The 16,409-nt window shown below is 43.4% G+C and overlaps 1 protein-coding gene and 1 pseudogene across 10 annotated transcripts in view; both read left to right on the plus strand.

Moving 5' to 3' along the window:
• LOC100389609 (cofilin-1 pseudogene) overlaps positions 1-12,252 on the plus strand; it is a 33,111-nt pseudogene extending 20,859 nt beyond the window's left edge. Inside the window, exons 3-5 of the transcript XR_013532288.1 lie at positions 5,343-5,442; positions 11,222-11,289; positions 11,706-12,252. The product of XR_013532288.1 is annotated as a cofilin-1 pseudogene (transcript). The remainder of the gene's footprint in view (positions 1-5,342; positions 5,443-11,221; positions 11,290-11,705) is intronic.
• CCDC125 (coiled-coil domain containing 125) overlaps positions 1-16,409 on the plus strand; it is a 67,079-nt gene that overhangs the window by 20,859 nt on the left and 29,811 nt on the right. For 6 of the 9 annotated variants that reach the window (XM_078365391.1, XM_078365396.1, XM_078365390.1 and 3 more), the window contains 3 exons: positions 5,343-5,660; positions 11,222-11,289; positions 14,389-14,475. In XM_078365391.1, coding sequence (XP_078221517.1) covers positions 5,357-5,660; positions 11,222-11,289; positions 14,389-14,475 — 459 coding nt within the window. In that variant the 5' untranslated portion in view covers positions 5,343-5,356. Of the gene's footprint in view, positions 1-5,315; positions 5,661-11,221; positions 11,290-14,388; positions 14,476-16,409 lie in introns of all 9 variants that reach the window. The other 3 variants (XM_078365393.1, XM_035291475.3, XM_078365392.1) reach the window with 2 other exon arrangements.

Genomic DNA, 16,409 nt, shown 5'->3' on the forward strand with positions numbered 1-16,409 from the left:
GTTAAATGACTCACCCAAGATCAAAAAGTGGCAAGTGGTGAAATGAGATTTGAACCCAGACCTCCTGAGTCAATGCCTTCTCTGTTAACACATCCTGCTGCTTCCCTGGTCATCAACCCTGAATACATTAAACTGGTTGAATAATTTAGTACGTTCAAATATTTTCACTTTCTTGGAAGTAATGTATTTCAAAAGTGAAATTCGATTTGTATTGTATTTCATGTTTCCTTACTATTAGCATATAAAAAGTAGGAGAATATACAGTTAGCAGTCCCTGAAGTTACATTTTATTTTATTTATTTTTAAAGACTAGGTCTTACTCTGTTGACCAAACTAGAGTGCAGTGTATGTCTTTCTGCTATTCAGAGTTGAATATAATGAGTGTTTTATTTTGTTTGTTTGTTTTTTATCCCTGCCTACTGCTTTTTAAACTTAACTTCAGGCTGGGCACGGTGGCTCACACCTGTAATCCCTGAACTTTGTGAGGCTAAAGCAGGAGGATTGCTTGCACCTAGTAGTTCAGACCAGCCTGAGCAACACAATGAGACCTTGTCTCTACAAAAAAAGGAAAAAAAAAAAAGAAAATTGCTGGGTATGGTGGTGCACAGCTGTAGTCCCAGCTACACAGGAGCCTGAGATGGGAAGTCAAGGCTGCAGTGAGCTGTGATCCTACCACTGCAGGATCACAGATTTATTTGGTATCTACATAAGGTTTTAGTAGTGGAAGAATAGAGAGATCTCCACAACAAATGCAAGACAGATTAAATTTCTTTAGAAGTTTTGGCAAGCAACTACTTAAACAGCAGGATATTTAGAGGAAAAATGTCAGATATGTTTACCCCACACCCCACTTTTTTTTAAATGAACCTTGAGAGAAGTATGAAATATTTCTAAATAGTTGTAGCAAAGCCACTGTTTTGAAATGCCTGGTGGTGAAAGTCCCTCTCACCTGCACTCTGAGCTGGAGGCACAAGGTTGAGCATTTCGGGTTCTCCTAGCTGCTTCATGTCACCAGGTAGGTGACTGGGGTGGTCTCTACACAGGGTGGGCTCAGTGATACTGGTTGATCTGTAGCCATTTTTGCCAGGAGTTTTCTGCTGGGAAGAAAGGCAGCTGTAACTCCTCTGTATCTGGTGTGGAGTCCTGCTAGGGTGCTGGTTTTCTTTTTCTGCACTAGAGGCAAGTACAGTCTAACCAAACCTGCTCTGGATGGCCTGAGATAGGATAGGAGCTCTGTGGGTTCCACATTGGTTGATTCAACCAACCAAGATTTAAAATATTTAGGAAAAAAAATCTGCAGTGTTCCAAAAACAAAGACGAATTTGCAGCACTCAGAGTACGAGATTAAATCCACAGGAATGAAGCTGGGCACAGTGGCTCATGCCTGTAATCCCAGCACTTTGGGAGGCCGAGGTGGGTGGATCATCTGAGGTCGGGAGTTCAAGACCTGCCTGACCAACATGGAGAAACCCCATCTCTACTAATAATACAAAATTAGCCAGCTGTGATGGCACATGCCTGTAATTGCAGCTACTTGGAAGGCTGAGGCAAGAGAATCACTTGAACCTAGGAGGCGGAGATTGCGGTGAGCCCAGATCACACCATTGCACTCCAGCCTGGGCAATAAGAGCAAAACTCTGTCTCAAAAATCAATCAATCAATCCACAGGAATGAAGTAATGTATAGGCATTGTATTCAATATAAGTAATTTAGAGACAATTGAAAATATAAAGTACACGGGAGGGTGTGCCTAGGTAATATGTAAATATAATACTTTTTTATTAATAAATTTAAAAAACATTTTTTGAGACAGAGTGTTGCTCTGTAGCCCAAGCTGGAGTGTAGAAGCACAGTTATGGCTCACTGCAGCCTCCACCTCCCAGACCCAAACATTTCTCCCACCTGTTTCCTGAGTAGGCATGTGCCACCAGCTAAGTTTTAAAAATTTTTTTGTAGAAACGATTTCTCACTTTGTTGCCCAGGCTGTTCTCAAACTCCTGGGCTCAAGCAATCCTCCAACTATAGCCTCCCAAAGCCTTGGTATTACAAGTGTGAGCCACCATGCCTGGCCAATAGTTTGAGGATACAAGAAAACCCCCTGGGGTCCTGGAACCAGTTCCCCATGCATTCCTTGGTATGGATGATTGTATTTCAATTTGTTTGTTTATTCCTCCCTTCCTTTATTCAGTTATTAAACAAGTATTTATTGAGTGTGGCGTATATCTGCTCCCCACCCCAATGTGGTGCCTCACTCCTATGATCCCTGCTGCTCTGGAGGCTGAGTCGGGAGAATCACTTGAGCCCATGAGTTGGAGACCAGCCCGGGCAACATGGCTAGACCTCATCTCTCAAACAAGCCAATAAAAAAACAAAACCCTTCTCTCCTTCTAGGACCCCCATTCTACCACGGCCATCCGGAGCAGGTCTGGGCTATGGTGGGGAAACGCTGTGCTGCCCCTCCTGTCTAGGTGCATTACAGGTCAGGGCCACGCTGCCTTCTGCCGCTCTGGACTCCTGCTTTTGCACTGGCTTCCCCTTTCTTATTGGCCCTGGTTTTAGTGGTGGGATTTTAAAAATGAGTAAAATATGGAGGGGTGTGCTAGAAGGTTTTAAGTGCTAAAGAGAAAAATAAAACAGAGAAGTAGGATAGGGAAGAGTTTGCAGTTTTGGAAGATGTGGCAGGAAAGGCCCCCCTGAGAAGGTGACACTAAAGACCCAAAGAGAGTGAGGAACCAGCTGTGCAGATACAGCAGCCTTCCCCTTATTCATGCTTTGGCCTCTGGGTTTTAGTTACTGGAGATCAACCACTGTCGAAAAATATTACATACAATAACATATTTTCTTTTTCTTTCTTTTTTGAGATGGAGTTTTGCTCTGTAGCTCAGGCTGGATTGCAGTGGCTTGATCTCGGCTCACTGCAACTTCTGCCTCTCAGGTTCAAGAATTCTCCTGCCTCAGCCTCCCGAATAGCTGGGACTATAGGTGTGTACCACTATATCTGGCTAAAAAAATTTTTTTTTGAGATGGAATCTCTCTCTCTCACCCAGGCTGGAGTGCAGTGGCACGACCTCAGCTCACAGCAACCTTTGCCTCATGGGTTCAAGCAATTTTCCTGCCTCAGCCTCCTGAGTAGCTAGGATTACAGGCACATGCGATTGCACCTGGCTAATTTTTGTATTTTTAGTGGAGACAGGGTTTCACTATGTTGGCCAGACTGGTCTCGAACTCCTGGCCTAAAATAAACCACCTGCCTCGATCTCCCATAGTGCTGGGATTACAGGCATGAGCTACCTTGCGCAGCCTCATTTTCTATTTCTGTACAGACATAACTAGCAGAGGTTTTGTATTAGGGAAAGTGAATAGGTAAGAGGGAAGAAAGTGCCTCTCCTTCTTTCTCTCCCCGTCTTTCTCAAATTGTGTCAAACCTGTGTTCAGAATACTCTACTACAGTAAAAACCTTTCAGTCACCCAAGGCTTTACACTCGTCTCTGGCCTCATGCCTGTATACACTTTTTTTTCCTATACATATGCGTATCTATATATGTACCTATGATAAAGTTTGTGGCTCTAAAAAAATGGAAACGTTAGCTGAGTGTGGTGGCACATGCCTGTAGTCCCAGTTACTCGGAAGGCTGAGGCAGAAGAATTGCTTAAGCCTGGGTGGTACAGGTTGCAGTGAGCCGAGGTCACACCACTGCACTCCAGCCTGGGTGACGGGGCAAGATCCTGTCTCAAAAAGAAAAGATAAGAAATAGAAAATGAACCAAGTGGGGCTGTAGGAGAGACTGTAAGTGCCTTGACCATCTGAAGTGGATAAGGGCTGAGAAGGGACGGATGTAGAAGGTGTGATACTTTCTCTAACATGAATGCTCATTCTTCAGAGACTTCTGAATTTTGTATTGCTCTTAAGCTTGTGTAAATAAGACCGGGTGTGGTGGCTCACACCTGTAATCCCAGCACTTTGGGAGGCTGAGGCCAGTGGATCACCTGAGGTCAGGAGATTGAGACCATCCTGGCTAACATAGTGAAACCCTGTCTCTAAAAAAAAAAGTCCTGAAATGTTAAATACTTATAATTGAATTGCAAGGGCATTTATGTGTAAGTACATTAATTGCTGGGATATTTATGCCTGTATAATACGAGAAGAAACTTTTTTCCCCTGGAAAACTCGACTTTATTATACAGTCATGTACCAAATTATGTTTCAATGACAGAGACCACATAGACGGTGGTGGTCCCATAAGATACTATTGTATTTTTTACTGTTCCTTTTCTATGTTTAGGTATGTTTACATAAACAAATGTTAACTATATGTAATGATTTCCTACAGTATTCAGTGCTGTAACATGCTGTACAGGTTTGTAGACTAGGAACTACAGGCTACACCATGTAGCCCAGGTGTGTAGTAGGCTATACTGTCGAGGTTTGTGTATGTATGTACGTGTGCTCTTTGATGTTCATACAATGATGAAATTGCCTAACAACGCATTTCTCAGAATGTATTCCCATCATTAAGTGACACATGACTTTACTGATGGATTTTTTTTCATTTTGTTAGGTTTTTTGTTTTTTTTTTAATTGTAAATTGACAGATTATAGCTGTCTATAATTTATGAGGTACAAAGTGATGTTATGATATATGAATACAATGTGGAATAATTAAATCAAGTTGATTAACATATTTATCATCTCAAATATTATTGTGGTGAGAACATTTAAAATTTATTCTATGAGCAATTTTGAAATGTACAATACATTTTTGTTTATTATATTTAGCATGCCATGCAATGTATTCCAAAGGATAAAATCGTATTCTTCTGTGTAACTAGGACTTTGTGCCCTTCGACCATCATCTCCCCATTCCTACCATCCTCCAACTAACCACCATTTTTCTTTCAGCTCCTTTGAGTTTGATTGTTTTTGATTTTATATATAAGGGAGATTTGGTATTTGTCTTTCTGTGCCTGGCATATTACATTTAGCATAATATTTTCCAGTTCCATCTATGAGGTCCCAAATAACAGGATTTCCTTCTTTTTCAAGGCTGACTAGTGTTCCTTTGTGTGTATATATACACACACACACACACGCACACACATGCACGCATACACCCCACACCACATTTTCTTCACCTATTCATCTTTGATGGACACTAAGCTTGATTCCATTTCTTGACTATTATGAATAGTGCTGCAGTGAATGTGGGATTGCAGACATCTCTTTGACATACTGATTTCAAATGTTTTGGGTAAATACCCAGAAGTGGGATTGTTGGACCTACTGATGGTTTCCTAACTACTCTTCTTAACTATAGACAACCCGTTTTTTTCTTATACTAAAGACGGCACTTGACCAATGAGCAAGGTGGCGAGGTCATCAAGTGAGTCCGATGTGCAGCTCTGGGAAACAGAAGAGGATGACATGACAGAAGGTGACTTAGGGTATGGCCTCAGAAGAAAACCCAGTAGTATTTATGAAGTAGAAGTTTCACATAGGTCTAGAAAAAAATCAGATGGAAAGAACTTTAGCCCTCCTCCATTTCCGAGAAAGGGAGAAGAAAGAAGTGAAGCAATTTTTCAGTATTCCATGCATGAGAGCTTGCAAGATACATACCCTCAAGTGACCAGAATTTCCAATTACAGACGACAAAGTAACATTGGTAAGAATGCTGAATTTCCTTTCTTTCTCCTGTGAATATTATCAAAGCTATAACCCTTCCAAAACCTAAAATAAATAACCATAGAGGATTTTAGAAACTTTTTTTTTCCTAGATGGAGTCTTGCCTTTGTTGCCCAAGCTGGAATGCAGTGGCACAATCTTGGCTCACTGCAACCTTTGCCTCCTGGGTTCAAGCAATTCTCCTGCCTCAGCCTCCAGAGTAGCTGGGATTACAGGTGCATACCACCACACCCAGCTAATTTTTGTATTTTTAGTAGTGACAGGGCTTCACCATGTTGGCCAGAGTGGTCTCAAACTCCTGACTACAAGTGATCTGCCAACCTGAACCTCCCCAATGCTGGGATTACAGGTGTGAGCCACCACACCCGGCCTTTAGAATTTATCTTTATTCATTTCTTGGGATTGGTGATAGTACAAAATTAGTTGATATTTGTATTTCTAAATATTGTACAAATTTGAAATACAGTAGTTATTTTTTTTATTTTTTGAGATAGAGTTTCACTCTTGTTACCCAGGCTGGAGTGCAATGGCGCAATCTCAGCTCACCGCAACCTTCGCCTCCTGGGTTCAGTCAATTCTCCTGCTTCAGCCTCCTGAGTAGCTGGGATTACAGGCACGCGCCACCATGCCCAGCTAATTTTTTGTGTTTTTAGTAGAGACGGGGTTTCACCATGTTGACCAGGATGGTCTCGATCCTTGACCTTGTGATCCACCCGCCTCGGCCTCCCAAAGTGCTAGGATTACAGGCAGGAGCCACTGTGCCTGGCCCAATACAGTAGTTATTATGCATCAATGATATGTTCATTAATGATACCTGTAAGTGATTACCATCCTTGCCTTTTTCTGATGTATTTTTTTGTAGGCAATAAATATTTATTGGGCATCATTAGGTGCCAGGCACAGGTCTAATTTATGAGAATGATGTTAGTAAATGAAATAGACAAAGACCCTAATGCCATAGATTTCACATTCTAATAGAGGAGATAGAAAATAAACCTACAGGCTGGGCACGGTGGCTCACGCCTGTAATCCCAGCACTTTGGGAGGCAAAGGCAGGTGGATCATCTGAGGTCAGGAGCTTGAGACCAGCCTGGCCAACATGGCAAAACCCCATCTCTACTAAAAATACAAAAATTAGCTGGGCGTGGTGTCACGTGTCTGTAGTCTCAGCTACTCATCAGGCTGAGGCACAAGAATTGCTTGAACCCAGGAGGCAGAGGTTGTGGTGAGCCAAAATTGTGCCACTGCACTCCAGCTTCGGTGACAGAGCAAGACTTTTTCTCAAAAATGAAACAAAACAAACAAAAAACCCCTACAAATCAACATATGCATAACAATGGACAGTGATAAGTGAAGGGATAGTGAGTGATTATGGGCAATGGGGCGCTACTATTTCAGGCCAGGGTTAGGAAGGCCTCACTAAAGAGGTGACTTTTATTTTTCTTTTTTAAAGAGACAGGGTCTCACTGTGCCACCATGGTAGAGTGCCGTAGCACGATCACAGCTCACTGCAATGTCAAACTCCTGGGCTTAAGCAACCCTCTCACCTCAGCCTCCTGAGTAGCTGAAACTACAGGCACATGCCACTACACCCAGCTAATTAAAAAAAAAAAAAAAAAATTCTAGGCTGGGCGCAGTGGCTCAAGCCTGTAATCCCAGCACTTTGGGAGGCCGAGGCGGGTGGATCACAAGGTCAAGAGATCGAGACCATTCTGGTCAACTAGGTGAAACCCCGTCTCTACTAAAAATACAAAAAATTAGCTGGGCATGGTGGCGCATGCCTGTAATCCCAGCTACTTGGGAGGCTGAGGCAGGAGAATTGCCTGAACCCAGGAGGCGGAGGTTGCAGTGAGCCGGGATTGCGCCATTGCACTCCAGCCTGGGTAACAAGAGCGAAACTCCATCTCAAAAAAAAAAAAAAAAAAAAAAAAATTCTAGAGACAAGGTCTCACTATGTTGCCCAGGCTGGTTTCAAACTCCTGACCTCAAGCAGTCCTCCCACCTTGGCCTGAGCCCCAGAATGAAGTGGGGAGTAAGGCAGTGGCTCTTTGGGAAAGGAGTGTTCCAGGAAGAACAGAGATGCTTATATTAAGATGTCATGAAATTTTCCGAAATTGGCAAAACAAAATTTGTCTTAATTTATCATAACCAAAAAGAAATTATACCTTACCTTATGGAAATAATAAAATTCAGCATCATATTGTGATAGAATGTTACAATTACAAAATGACTGGAAATCTGTGGTTGAGTCCACACCTGTACCATGGCACTAGCTCTAAATCTTTTGTAATCGGTGTTGTAAAACTTTCTCTTCTGAAACTTCCCCACAAAGTTGAACCAACATAAATTAGAACAACATGAGAGTGATTTAAGAAACATGGTTTCAGATTTACAAAAAAACATGGCAGCTCAGGGTTCATCCCCATCCTTCAAAATCCCTCTTGAAATTAGAATGGGATGATTTTTGTATTTTTCATCCAATTCCTTATCGTGTTTAGAGAGTGGATACTGTTTGCAAGCAAAATGTTGAAAACTGAGCATGATACTAGGATGCCTTTATAAAAATATGAAGAAACACTGGGGTATAAATAAGCTTGAATAGTAATAGTATGAGTTCCATTTTGTTGGGTTATAAACTTTTCTTTTTGTCAAAGTTGGCCCTATCTATCACTAATAGATAATTTCCAAAATACCACAAATTTAGTGGCTTAAAACAACACAAATTTATTATTTTACAATTCTGTAGATTAGAAGTCCCAAACAGTCTAGGTGTGGTAGCTGATACCTATAATCGCAGCATTTTGGGAGGCTGAGGTGGGAAAATTGCTTGAGGCCAGGAGTTTGAGACTAGCCTGGTCAACGTAGACCCCAACTCCACACAAAAAAAATTAAAATTAGCCAGGTGTAGTGGTGTCCACCTGTAGTCCCAGCTACTCGAGAAGCTGAAGCACGAGTACTGCAGCTTGAGCAATAGAGCAAGACGCTCTCTCTGTGGAAAAAAAAGTCCCAAGTAAATTTCACTGGGCTAGAGCCAGGGCATTGGCAGGGTGGGTGCATTCCTTCTGGAGGTTCAGCGGGGAGACTCTATTCTCTTGCCTTTTCTAGCTCCAGAGTCCGCCTGCGTTCCTTGGCTCATGGCCCCCTCCCCATCTTCAAAGCCATCTTCAAAGAAAGACAATGGCTGAGTCTTTCTCGTATCTTATCACTCTGACATTGACCCTCTCGCCTCCCTCTTTCATTTATAAGGACTCTTATGAGTACACTGGACTCACTTGGATAATCCAGAGTACTCTCTTGTCTTAGAATCCTTAGTCTCATTGCATCTGCAAAGTCCCTTTTGCCATGTGTTCACAGCTTCTGGGAATTGGCATGTGGACATCATATTCTGCCTACCACAAGTATTAATGGAACAGAACTTGTCTCTGCCAACCCAGAGTCACTCTGTCCCTCTTGGAAGTTTGTATTATCCATCAAAGTACAAACATGATTTAGGTTTAGTCTTAGATACTGTCATGTTAATGAAAGTTCAGAATAACAAAGAAAGTTGTTTTGAGAAATATTTTTTCAAAGTAAACATTCTTCTCAATAAAATACTCTTGCTTATAACTTACCACTTTAATTTTTTTTTTCCTTTTTATTGCCTTTGAGACAGAACGGAAGATGAAGCTCTTAGGAGCTCAATTTAACTTCTCAATTGATCATATTAAGGAGCAAATAATTGAAGTTACAGGAGACTTTAGTCATTCTTTTTGGAAAGAGATTATATTCAGGTTGTTTCTTTCTTTATTTCTTTTCTTTTTTTTTTTTTTTTTTTGCGAGATAGAATTTCACTCTTATTGCCCAGACTGGAGTGCAGTGGTGTGATCTCGGCTCATCACAACCTCTCACTCCAGGTTCAAGCAATTATCATGCCTCAGCCTCCCGAGTAGCTGGGATTACAGGCGCCCACCACCAAGCACAGCTAATTTTTATATTTGTTAGTAGAGACAGGGTTTCACCATGTAGGCAAGGCTGGTCTCGAACTCCTGACCTCAGGTTATCCACTCTCCTCCGCCTCCCAGAGTGCTGGGATTAAGGCCTGAGCGACTACACCCGGACTTTTTTTTTTTTTTTGAGACAGAGTTTTGCTCTGTCACCTAAGCTGGAGTACACAGTGGTGTGATCTCAGCACAATGCAACCCCCATCTCCTGGGTTCAAGCAATTCTTCTGCTTCAGCCTTCAGCCAGCTGATTTTTGTATTTTTAATAGATACAGGGTTTCATCATACAGACAGGCTGGTCTCGAACTCCTGACCTCAGGTGATCTGCCCGCCTCAGCCTCCTAAAATGCTGAGATTACAGGCGTGAGCCACTGTGCCCAGCCTTCAGATTATGTTATTTATTTATTTATTTTGAGACAGAATCTTACTCTGTCACCCAGGCTAGATTCCAGTGGCACAATCTCAGCTCACTGCAACCTCCTCCTCCCAGGTTCAAGCAATTCTGCCTCAGTCTCCTGGGTAGCTGGGACTACAGGCGTGCGCCACTGTGTCTGGCTAATTTTTGTATTTTTAGTAGAGATGGGATTTCACCATGTTGGCCAAGCTGGTCTTGAACTCCTGACATCAGGTGATCTGCCCATCTTGGCCTCCCAAAGTGCTGGGATTATAGGCATGAGCCACTGTGCCTGGCCCATGTTATTTCTTATGTTTATACTATGACACCATTCAAGCTTAAGCCAAAACACCAAAATCTATTTCTTTTACTCACTAACATTCATGTTTTTCTATGTTCTTTTAGAGTCCTTTTTTTTAACATGGTCTTGCTTTGTTGCTCAGGCTAGAGTGGTATAGTCACAGCTCACTGCAGCCTCAAAGTCCTGGACTGAAGTGATCCTCCTATCTCAGCCTCCCATGTAGCAGGGACTACCAGCACATTACCACATCTAGCTATTTTTTTATTTTATGTTTTGTAAAGACAGAGGTCTGTGTTGCCTACGCTTGTTTCTAACTCCTGGCCTCAAGCAATCCTTAGAGTCCTTTTTGAAAAATATTTTTGTTCAAAAGTACATTATGTGTCTTTTCATTTGTGAAATGTTTTACACGACATATTTTTAACACGATTTGGTCTATTATAACTTTTTTTTTTTTGAGGTGGAGTCACTCTGTCACCCAGGCTAGAGTACAGTGGCACAGTCTTCACTCCCTGCAACCTCCACCTCCTGGGTTCAAGCGATTCTCCTGTCTCAGCCTCTTGAGTAGCTGGGACCACAGGCTGGCACCACCATGCTCAGCTAATTTTTGTATTTTTAGTAGAGACGGGGTTTCACCATGTTGGCCAGGCTGGTCTTGAACTCCTGACCTCAAGTGATCCACCCGTCTCGGCCTCCCAAAATGCTGGGATTACAGGCGTGAGCCACTGCATCTAGTTGTGTATTACAATTTTCTTCTCTGCAATTTAGGGGATACCTACCTGTATTTGGTAATTTGTAAACAAATGTCCTATGTTTAATTAGTTAAAATATTCAAAAATTTTCCCCTAATAGCTTCTTTTCTTCCCCAGTACCAGTAGATTTGAATGCAGAACTGTCAAATGAAGAATTAAGGCAATGTCTTCATGAAACTTTAGAGGTAGGTGATCTGGCTAATATAAAATTCTCGGTTCTTGGCTGGGTTCAGTGGGTCACGCCTGTAATCCCAGCACTTTGGGAGGCCGAGGTGGGTGGATCACCTGAGGTTGGAAGTTCAAGACCAGAGCCTGACCAACATGGAAAAACCCTGTCTCTACTAAAAATGCAAAATTAGCCAGGTGTGATGGCACATGCCTGAGATTCCAGCTATTTGTGAGGCTGAGGTAGGAGAATCGCTTGAACCCGGGAGACGGAGGTTTCAGTAAGCTGAGATCGTGCCATTGCACTCCAGCCTGGGCAATAAGAGTGAAACTCTGTCTCCAAAAAAAAAAAATTCTCAATTCAGTCAGGTCCCTGCAGTGGCTGCAGCGCTCTCGTCTTCTGCTGCCCTCTGTGCCCTCTCCTTTTTGCTTCCAGAAACATGGCCTCTAGTGTGGCTGTCTCTTAAGGTGTCATCAGGGTGTTCAATGACATGAAGATGTGTAAGTCTTCAACACCAGAGGAGGTGAAGAAGCACAAGAAGGTAGTACTCTTCTGCCTGCGTAAGGACAAGAAGAAGGTCATCCTGGAGGAGGGCAAGGAGATCCTGGTGGGCGATGTGGGCCAGACTGTTGATGACCTCTGTGCCACCTTTATCAAGATGCTGCCAGATAAGGACTGCCACTACGCCCTCTATGACACAACCTACAAGACCAAGGAGAGCAAGGAGGACCTGGTTATCTTCTGGGCTTCTAAGTCTGTGCCCCTTAAGAGCAAAATGATCTATGCCAGCTCCAAGGATGCCATCAAGAAGAAGCTGACAGAGATTAAGCATGAATAAGCAAACTCCTACAAGGAGGTCAAGGACCGCTGCACCCTGGCAGAGAAGCTAGGGGGGCAGGGCCATCATCTCCTAGGAGGGCAAGCCTTTGTGAGCCCCTTCTGGCCCCCTGCTTGGAGCATCTGGCAGCCCCACACCTGCCCTTGGGGGTTACAGGCTGCCTCCTATCTGCCAGACTGGAAGGGCTGAGGGGATCCCAGCAGGGAGAGGGCAATCCCTTCACCCCAGTTGCCAAACAGACCCCTCACTCCCTGGATATTCCTCCCTGGATTTTCCTCCTCCCTCCCTCCCTGACTGGCCTTCTCAAACTGCTTTTGATCTTCTGATTCCTCTTGGGTTGAAGCAGACCTCCCACCAGGCACCCTAGTTTTAGGGGGTCCTGTGTTTTCTTTAACAACACCCCCACTCCCAACCCGGTCCTCCCCCCCTTCTCATGCTGCTAACTTCCAACTGTAATGGTGACTCTGTGCTTGTCTGTTTAGTTCTGTGTATAAGTGGAATGTTGTGGAGATGACACCCCCCTGTGCTGGCTGGTTCCTCTCCCTTTTCCCCTGGTCACTGCGACTCGTGGAAACAGGACCAGTAAGGGATCTTTGATTTAAAAAAAAAAAAAAAAAAAGACCAAAAGAAAAAGAAAAAACTTTTCATGTGAATAAAGTCCACTGATAGCTATTTTGTTTGAATGGTACCAAATCTGTGTGGAAGGCAAATTGTGGCTTTCCAGATTTTCTTACTGAGCCACACTTTAGAGCTCATCCTTTTCAACTGGCCTCCTCTGTTTCTTGTCCACCTCATCTCCTAAAGAAGCTGCCATGTAAAGATCCCACCAGTTCTCCTTTCCACCCCACTTCTCTAATCTCTCCTTGAGAAAGAAAGTTACAACTTCTTTCCATCTGCCTTCCCTGTATGTGTAGCTTCTAACAATCTGACTTAGTTTAACCTTGTTATAGTCAGAAGCCCAGAGTCTCAGGTGGCCTGAGGAGCCCACTGCCTTGGTGGGAATAGCAGTTTCTGTGAGGAGTATCTGTCCTTTGAGAACTAGGAAGCCCACCTTAGTGTGTGCTTGGGTCTCTTCCTGTGAAAGCCACTGTATTTGGCTGCCAAGACAAAGTACCACATACTGGTGGCTTAGAACAACAGAAATCTATCTGCTTTCAGTTCTAGAGGCTGAAGTTTGAAACCAAAGTTTCAGCAGTGCTCCCTCTGCAGGCTTTAGAGAAGAGTCCTCTGCCTCTTCCTCGCTTGTGATGTTTGCTGCAATCCTTAGTGTTCCTTGGTTGGTAGCTGCATAAATCCAGCTGCTTCCGCTGTCACATGGCCTTCTCTCTGTGAATCTGTATCCACATTGCCTTCATTTTATAAGAACACTAGTCATTGGATTGGGGCCTGCAGCTGCCTCCTTACCTTGATTCCTTACATAAGGAGCTGCAACCTCAGTATGTAAACAACGTGCAAGCCAACCGGGACTGGGCACGGTGGCTCACGCCTGTAATCCCAGCACTTTGGGAGGTGGAGGCAGGTAGATCATTTGAAGTCAGGAGTTCAAGACCAGCCTGGCCAACATGGTGAAACACCCATCTCTACTAAAAATACAAAAATTAGCCTGGTGGTAGTGATGCACACCTGCAATCCCAGCTACTTGGGAGGCTGAGGCAGGAGAATCACTTGAGCCTAGGAAGTGGAGGTTGCAGTGAGCTGAGACCATGCCACTGCACTCCAGCCTGGGCGACAGAGTGACTCTGTCTCAAAAACCTCCCTGGTTCAAGCGATTCTCATACCTCATCCTCCCAAGTAGCTGGGATTACAGGTGTGAGTCCATTCCAAGCTTTTTTATTTTATTTTATTGAAACAGAGTCTTGCTCTGTTGCCCAGGCTAGAGTACAGTGGCTCAATCTCAGCTCACTGCAATCTCCGCCTCCCGGGTTCAAGTGATTCTCCTGCCTTAGCCTCCGGAGTAGCTGGGATTATAGGCATGCGCCACCATGCCTGGCAGATTTTTTGTATGTTTAGTAAAGACGGGGTTTCACCTTGTTGGCCAGGCTGGTCGTGAACTCCTGACCTCAGGTGATCCACCTGCCTTTGCCTTCCAAAGTGCTGAGATTACTGCTCCTGGCTGAGGCTCTCAATTTTAGCATGTCTGGTTCACTCACTAAGTCTAGAGGAATTTTCAGCCTCATTTGTAAGTGCTTTGAGCCAAAGGTAAAGGTAGACCAGCCAAACTGGTAATTTTAGGGTTGCATATCTTGCAAATAGGAAGACTAATTTTCTTTCTGTCCTCAGGAGGTAGAAATTTTAAAAACTGAACTTGAGGCATCTCAAAGGCAACTCAGAGGTAAAGAGGAAGCATTGAAAATTCTTCAAAGCATGGTAAGAAATTGTTTTTAAACTTTCATCACTTACATATTCCAATAATAATGTTGGTGTGGTTTTAACTTTGTTTTTTCTTTTCTTTTTTTTTTTAAGACAGAGTCTTGCTCTTTTGCCAGGTTGGAGTGCAGTGGCACAATCTTGGCTCACTGCAAACTCCGTCTCCCAGATTCAAGTGATTCCCCTGCCTCAGCCTCCTGAGTAGCTGGGACTACAGGCACATGCCACCATGCCTGACTAATTTTTTATATTTTAGTAGAGACAGGGTTTCACCATGGCCAGGGAGGTCTCAATCTCCTGACCTCATGATCTGCCCACCTCAGCCTCCCAAAGGGCTGGGATTACAGGCATGAGCCACTGAACCTGGCGGTTTTAACTTTCAAAACAAAAGCAGAAGGACTTAATACAATTGAGGGTTTTTTTAGGTATGTATATTTTTAAGAACTTTATAATTTATATATTATGAAGTTCACATGTAAGTGTACAGTACAATTCATTTTTATTAGATGTAAGAATTGTACCACCATCACTACAATCTAATTTTAGGACATTTCCAACATCAAAAAAGAGACTTGGTGCCCATCAGCAGTCACTCCTTGTATTCCTACTCCCATCCCCAGTGATTACTTTCTGTTTGTAGATTTGCCTTTTCTATTTCATGTAAATAGAATCATAAGATATGTGACTGGATTCTTTTGCACCGAGATTTATTTAGTTAGCATGTTTAAGAGGTTCATACATGTTATAGCATGTATCAGTACTGTCTTTTTATTGCCAAGTAATACTCTGTTGTCTAGATGCACCATGTTTTGTTTATGTATTCACCGGTGGATGAACATTTGGGTGGTGTATTAGTCTGTTTTCACACTGCTGATAAAGACATATTCCAGATTGGGGAAAAAAGAGGTTTAATTGGACTTAACAGTTCCACATGGCTGGGGAGGCCTCAGAATCATGGCAGGAGGCAAAAGGCACTTCCTACCTGGCAGTGGCAAGAGAAAATGAGAAAGATGCAAAAGTGGAAACCCCTGATAAAACCATCAGATCTCATGAAACTTATTCACTACCATGAGAATAGTATGGGGAAACCACCCCCATGATTCAAATTATCTCCCATGGGTCCCTCCCACAGCATGTGGGAATTATGGGAGTACAATTCAAGATGAGATTTGGGTGAAGACACAGAGCCAAACCATGTCATTCCGCCTCTGGCCCCTCCAAATCTCATGTCCTCACGTTTCAAAACCAGTCATGACTTCCCAACTGTCTCCCAAACTCTTATCTCATTTAAGTATTAACCCAAAAGTCCGCAGTCCAAAGTCTTATCTGAGACAAGCAAGTCCCTTCTGCCTATGAGCCAGTAAAATCAAAAGCAAGCTAGTTATTTTCCAGATACAATGGGGGTATAGGTATTGGATAAATATAGCTGTTCCAAGTAGGAGAAATTGGCCAAAACAATGGGGTTACAGGGTTCATGCTAGTCTAAAATCTAGCAGGGCAGTCAAATTTTAAAGCTCCAAAATTATCTCCTTTGACTCCAGGTCTCACATCCAGGTAACACTGATTGATGCAAGAGGTGGGTTCCCATGGCCTTGGGCAGCTCCGCCCCTGTAACTTTGCAGGGTACAGTCTCTCTCCCCGCTGCTTTCACAGGCTGGCATTGAGATTCTGCAGCTTTTCAGATGCACAGTGTAAGCCATGGGTGGATCTACCATTCTGGGGTCTGGAGAACGGTGGCCCTCTTCTCACAACTCCACTAGGTGGTGCTGCAATAGGGACTCTATGTCGGGGCTCCAACCCCACATTTCCCTTCTGAAGTGCCCTAGCAGAGATTCTCCATGAGGGCCCTGGCCCTGCAGGAAACTTCAGCCTGGACGTTCAGGTGTTTCCATACATTGTCTGAAATCTAGTGGAGGTTCCCAAACCCCAGTTCT

This window comes from Callithrix jacchus, chromosome 2, assembly GCF_049354715.1.
Source record: "Callithrix jacchus isolate 240 chromosome 2, calJac240_pri, whole genome shotgun sequence".
NCBI lineage: Eukaryota > Metazoa > Chordata > Mammalia > Primates > Cebidae > Callithrix > Callithrix jacchus.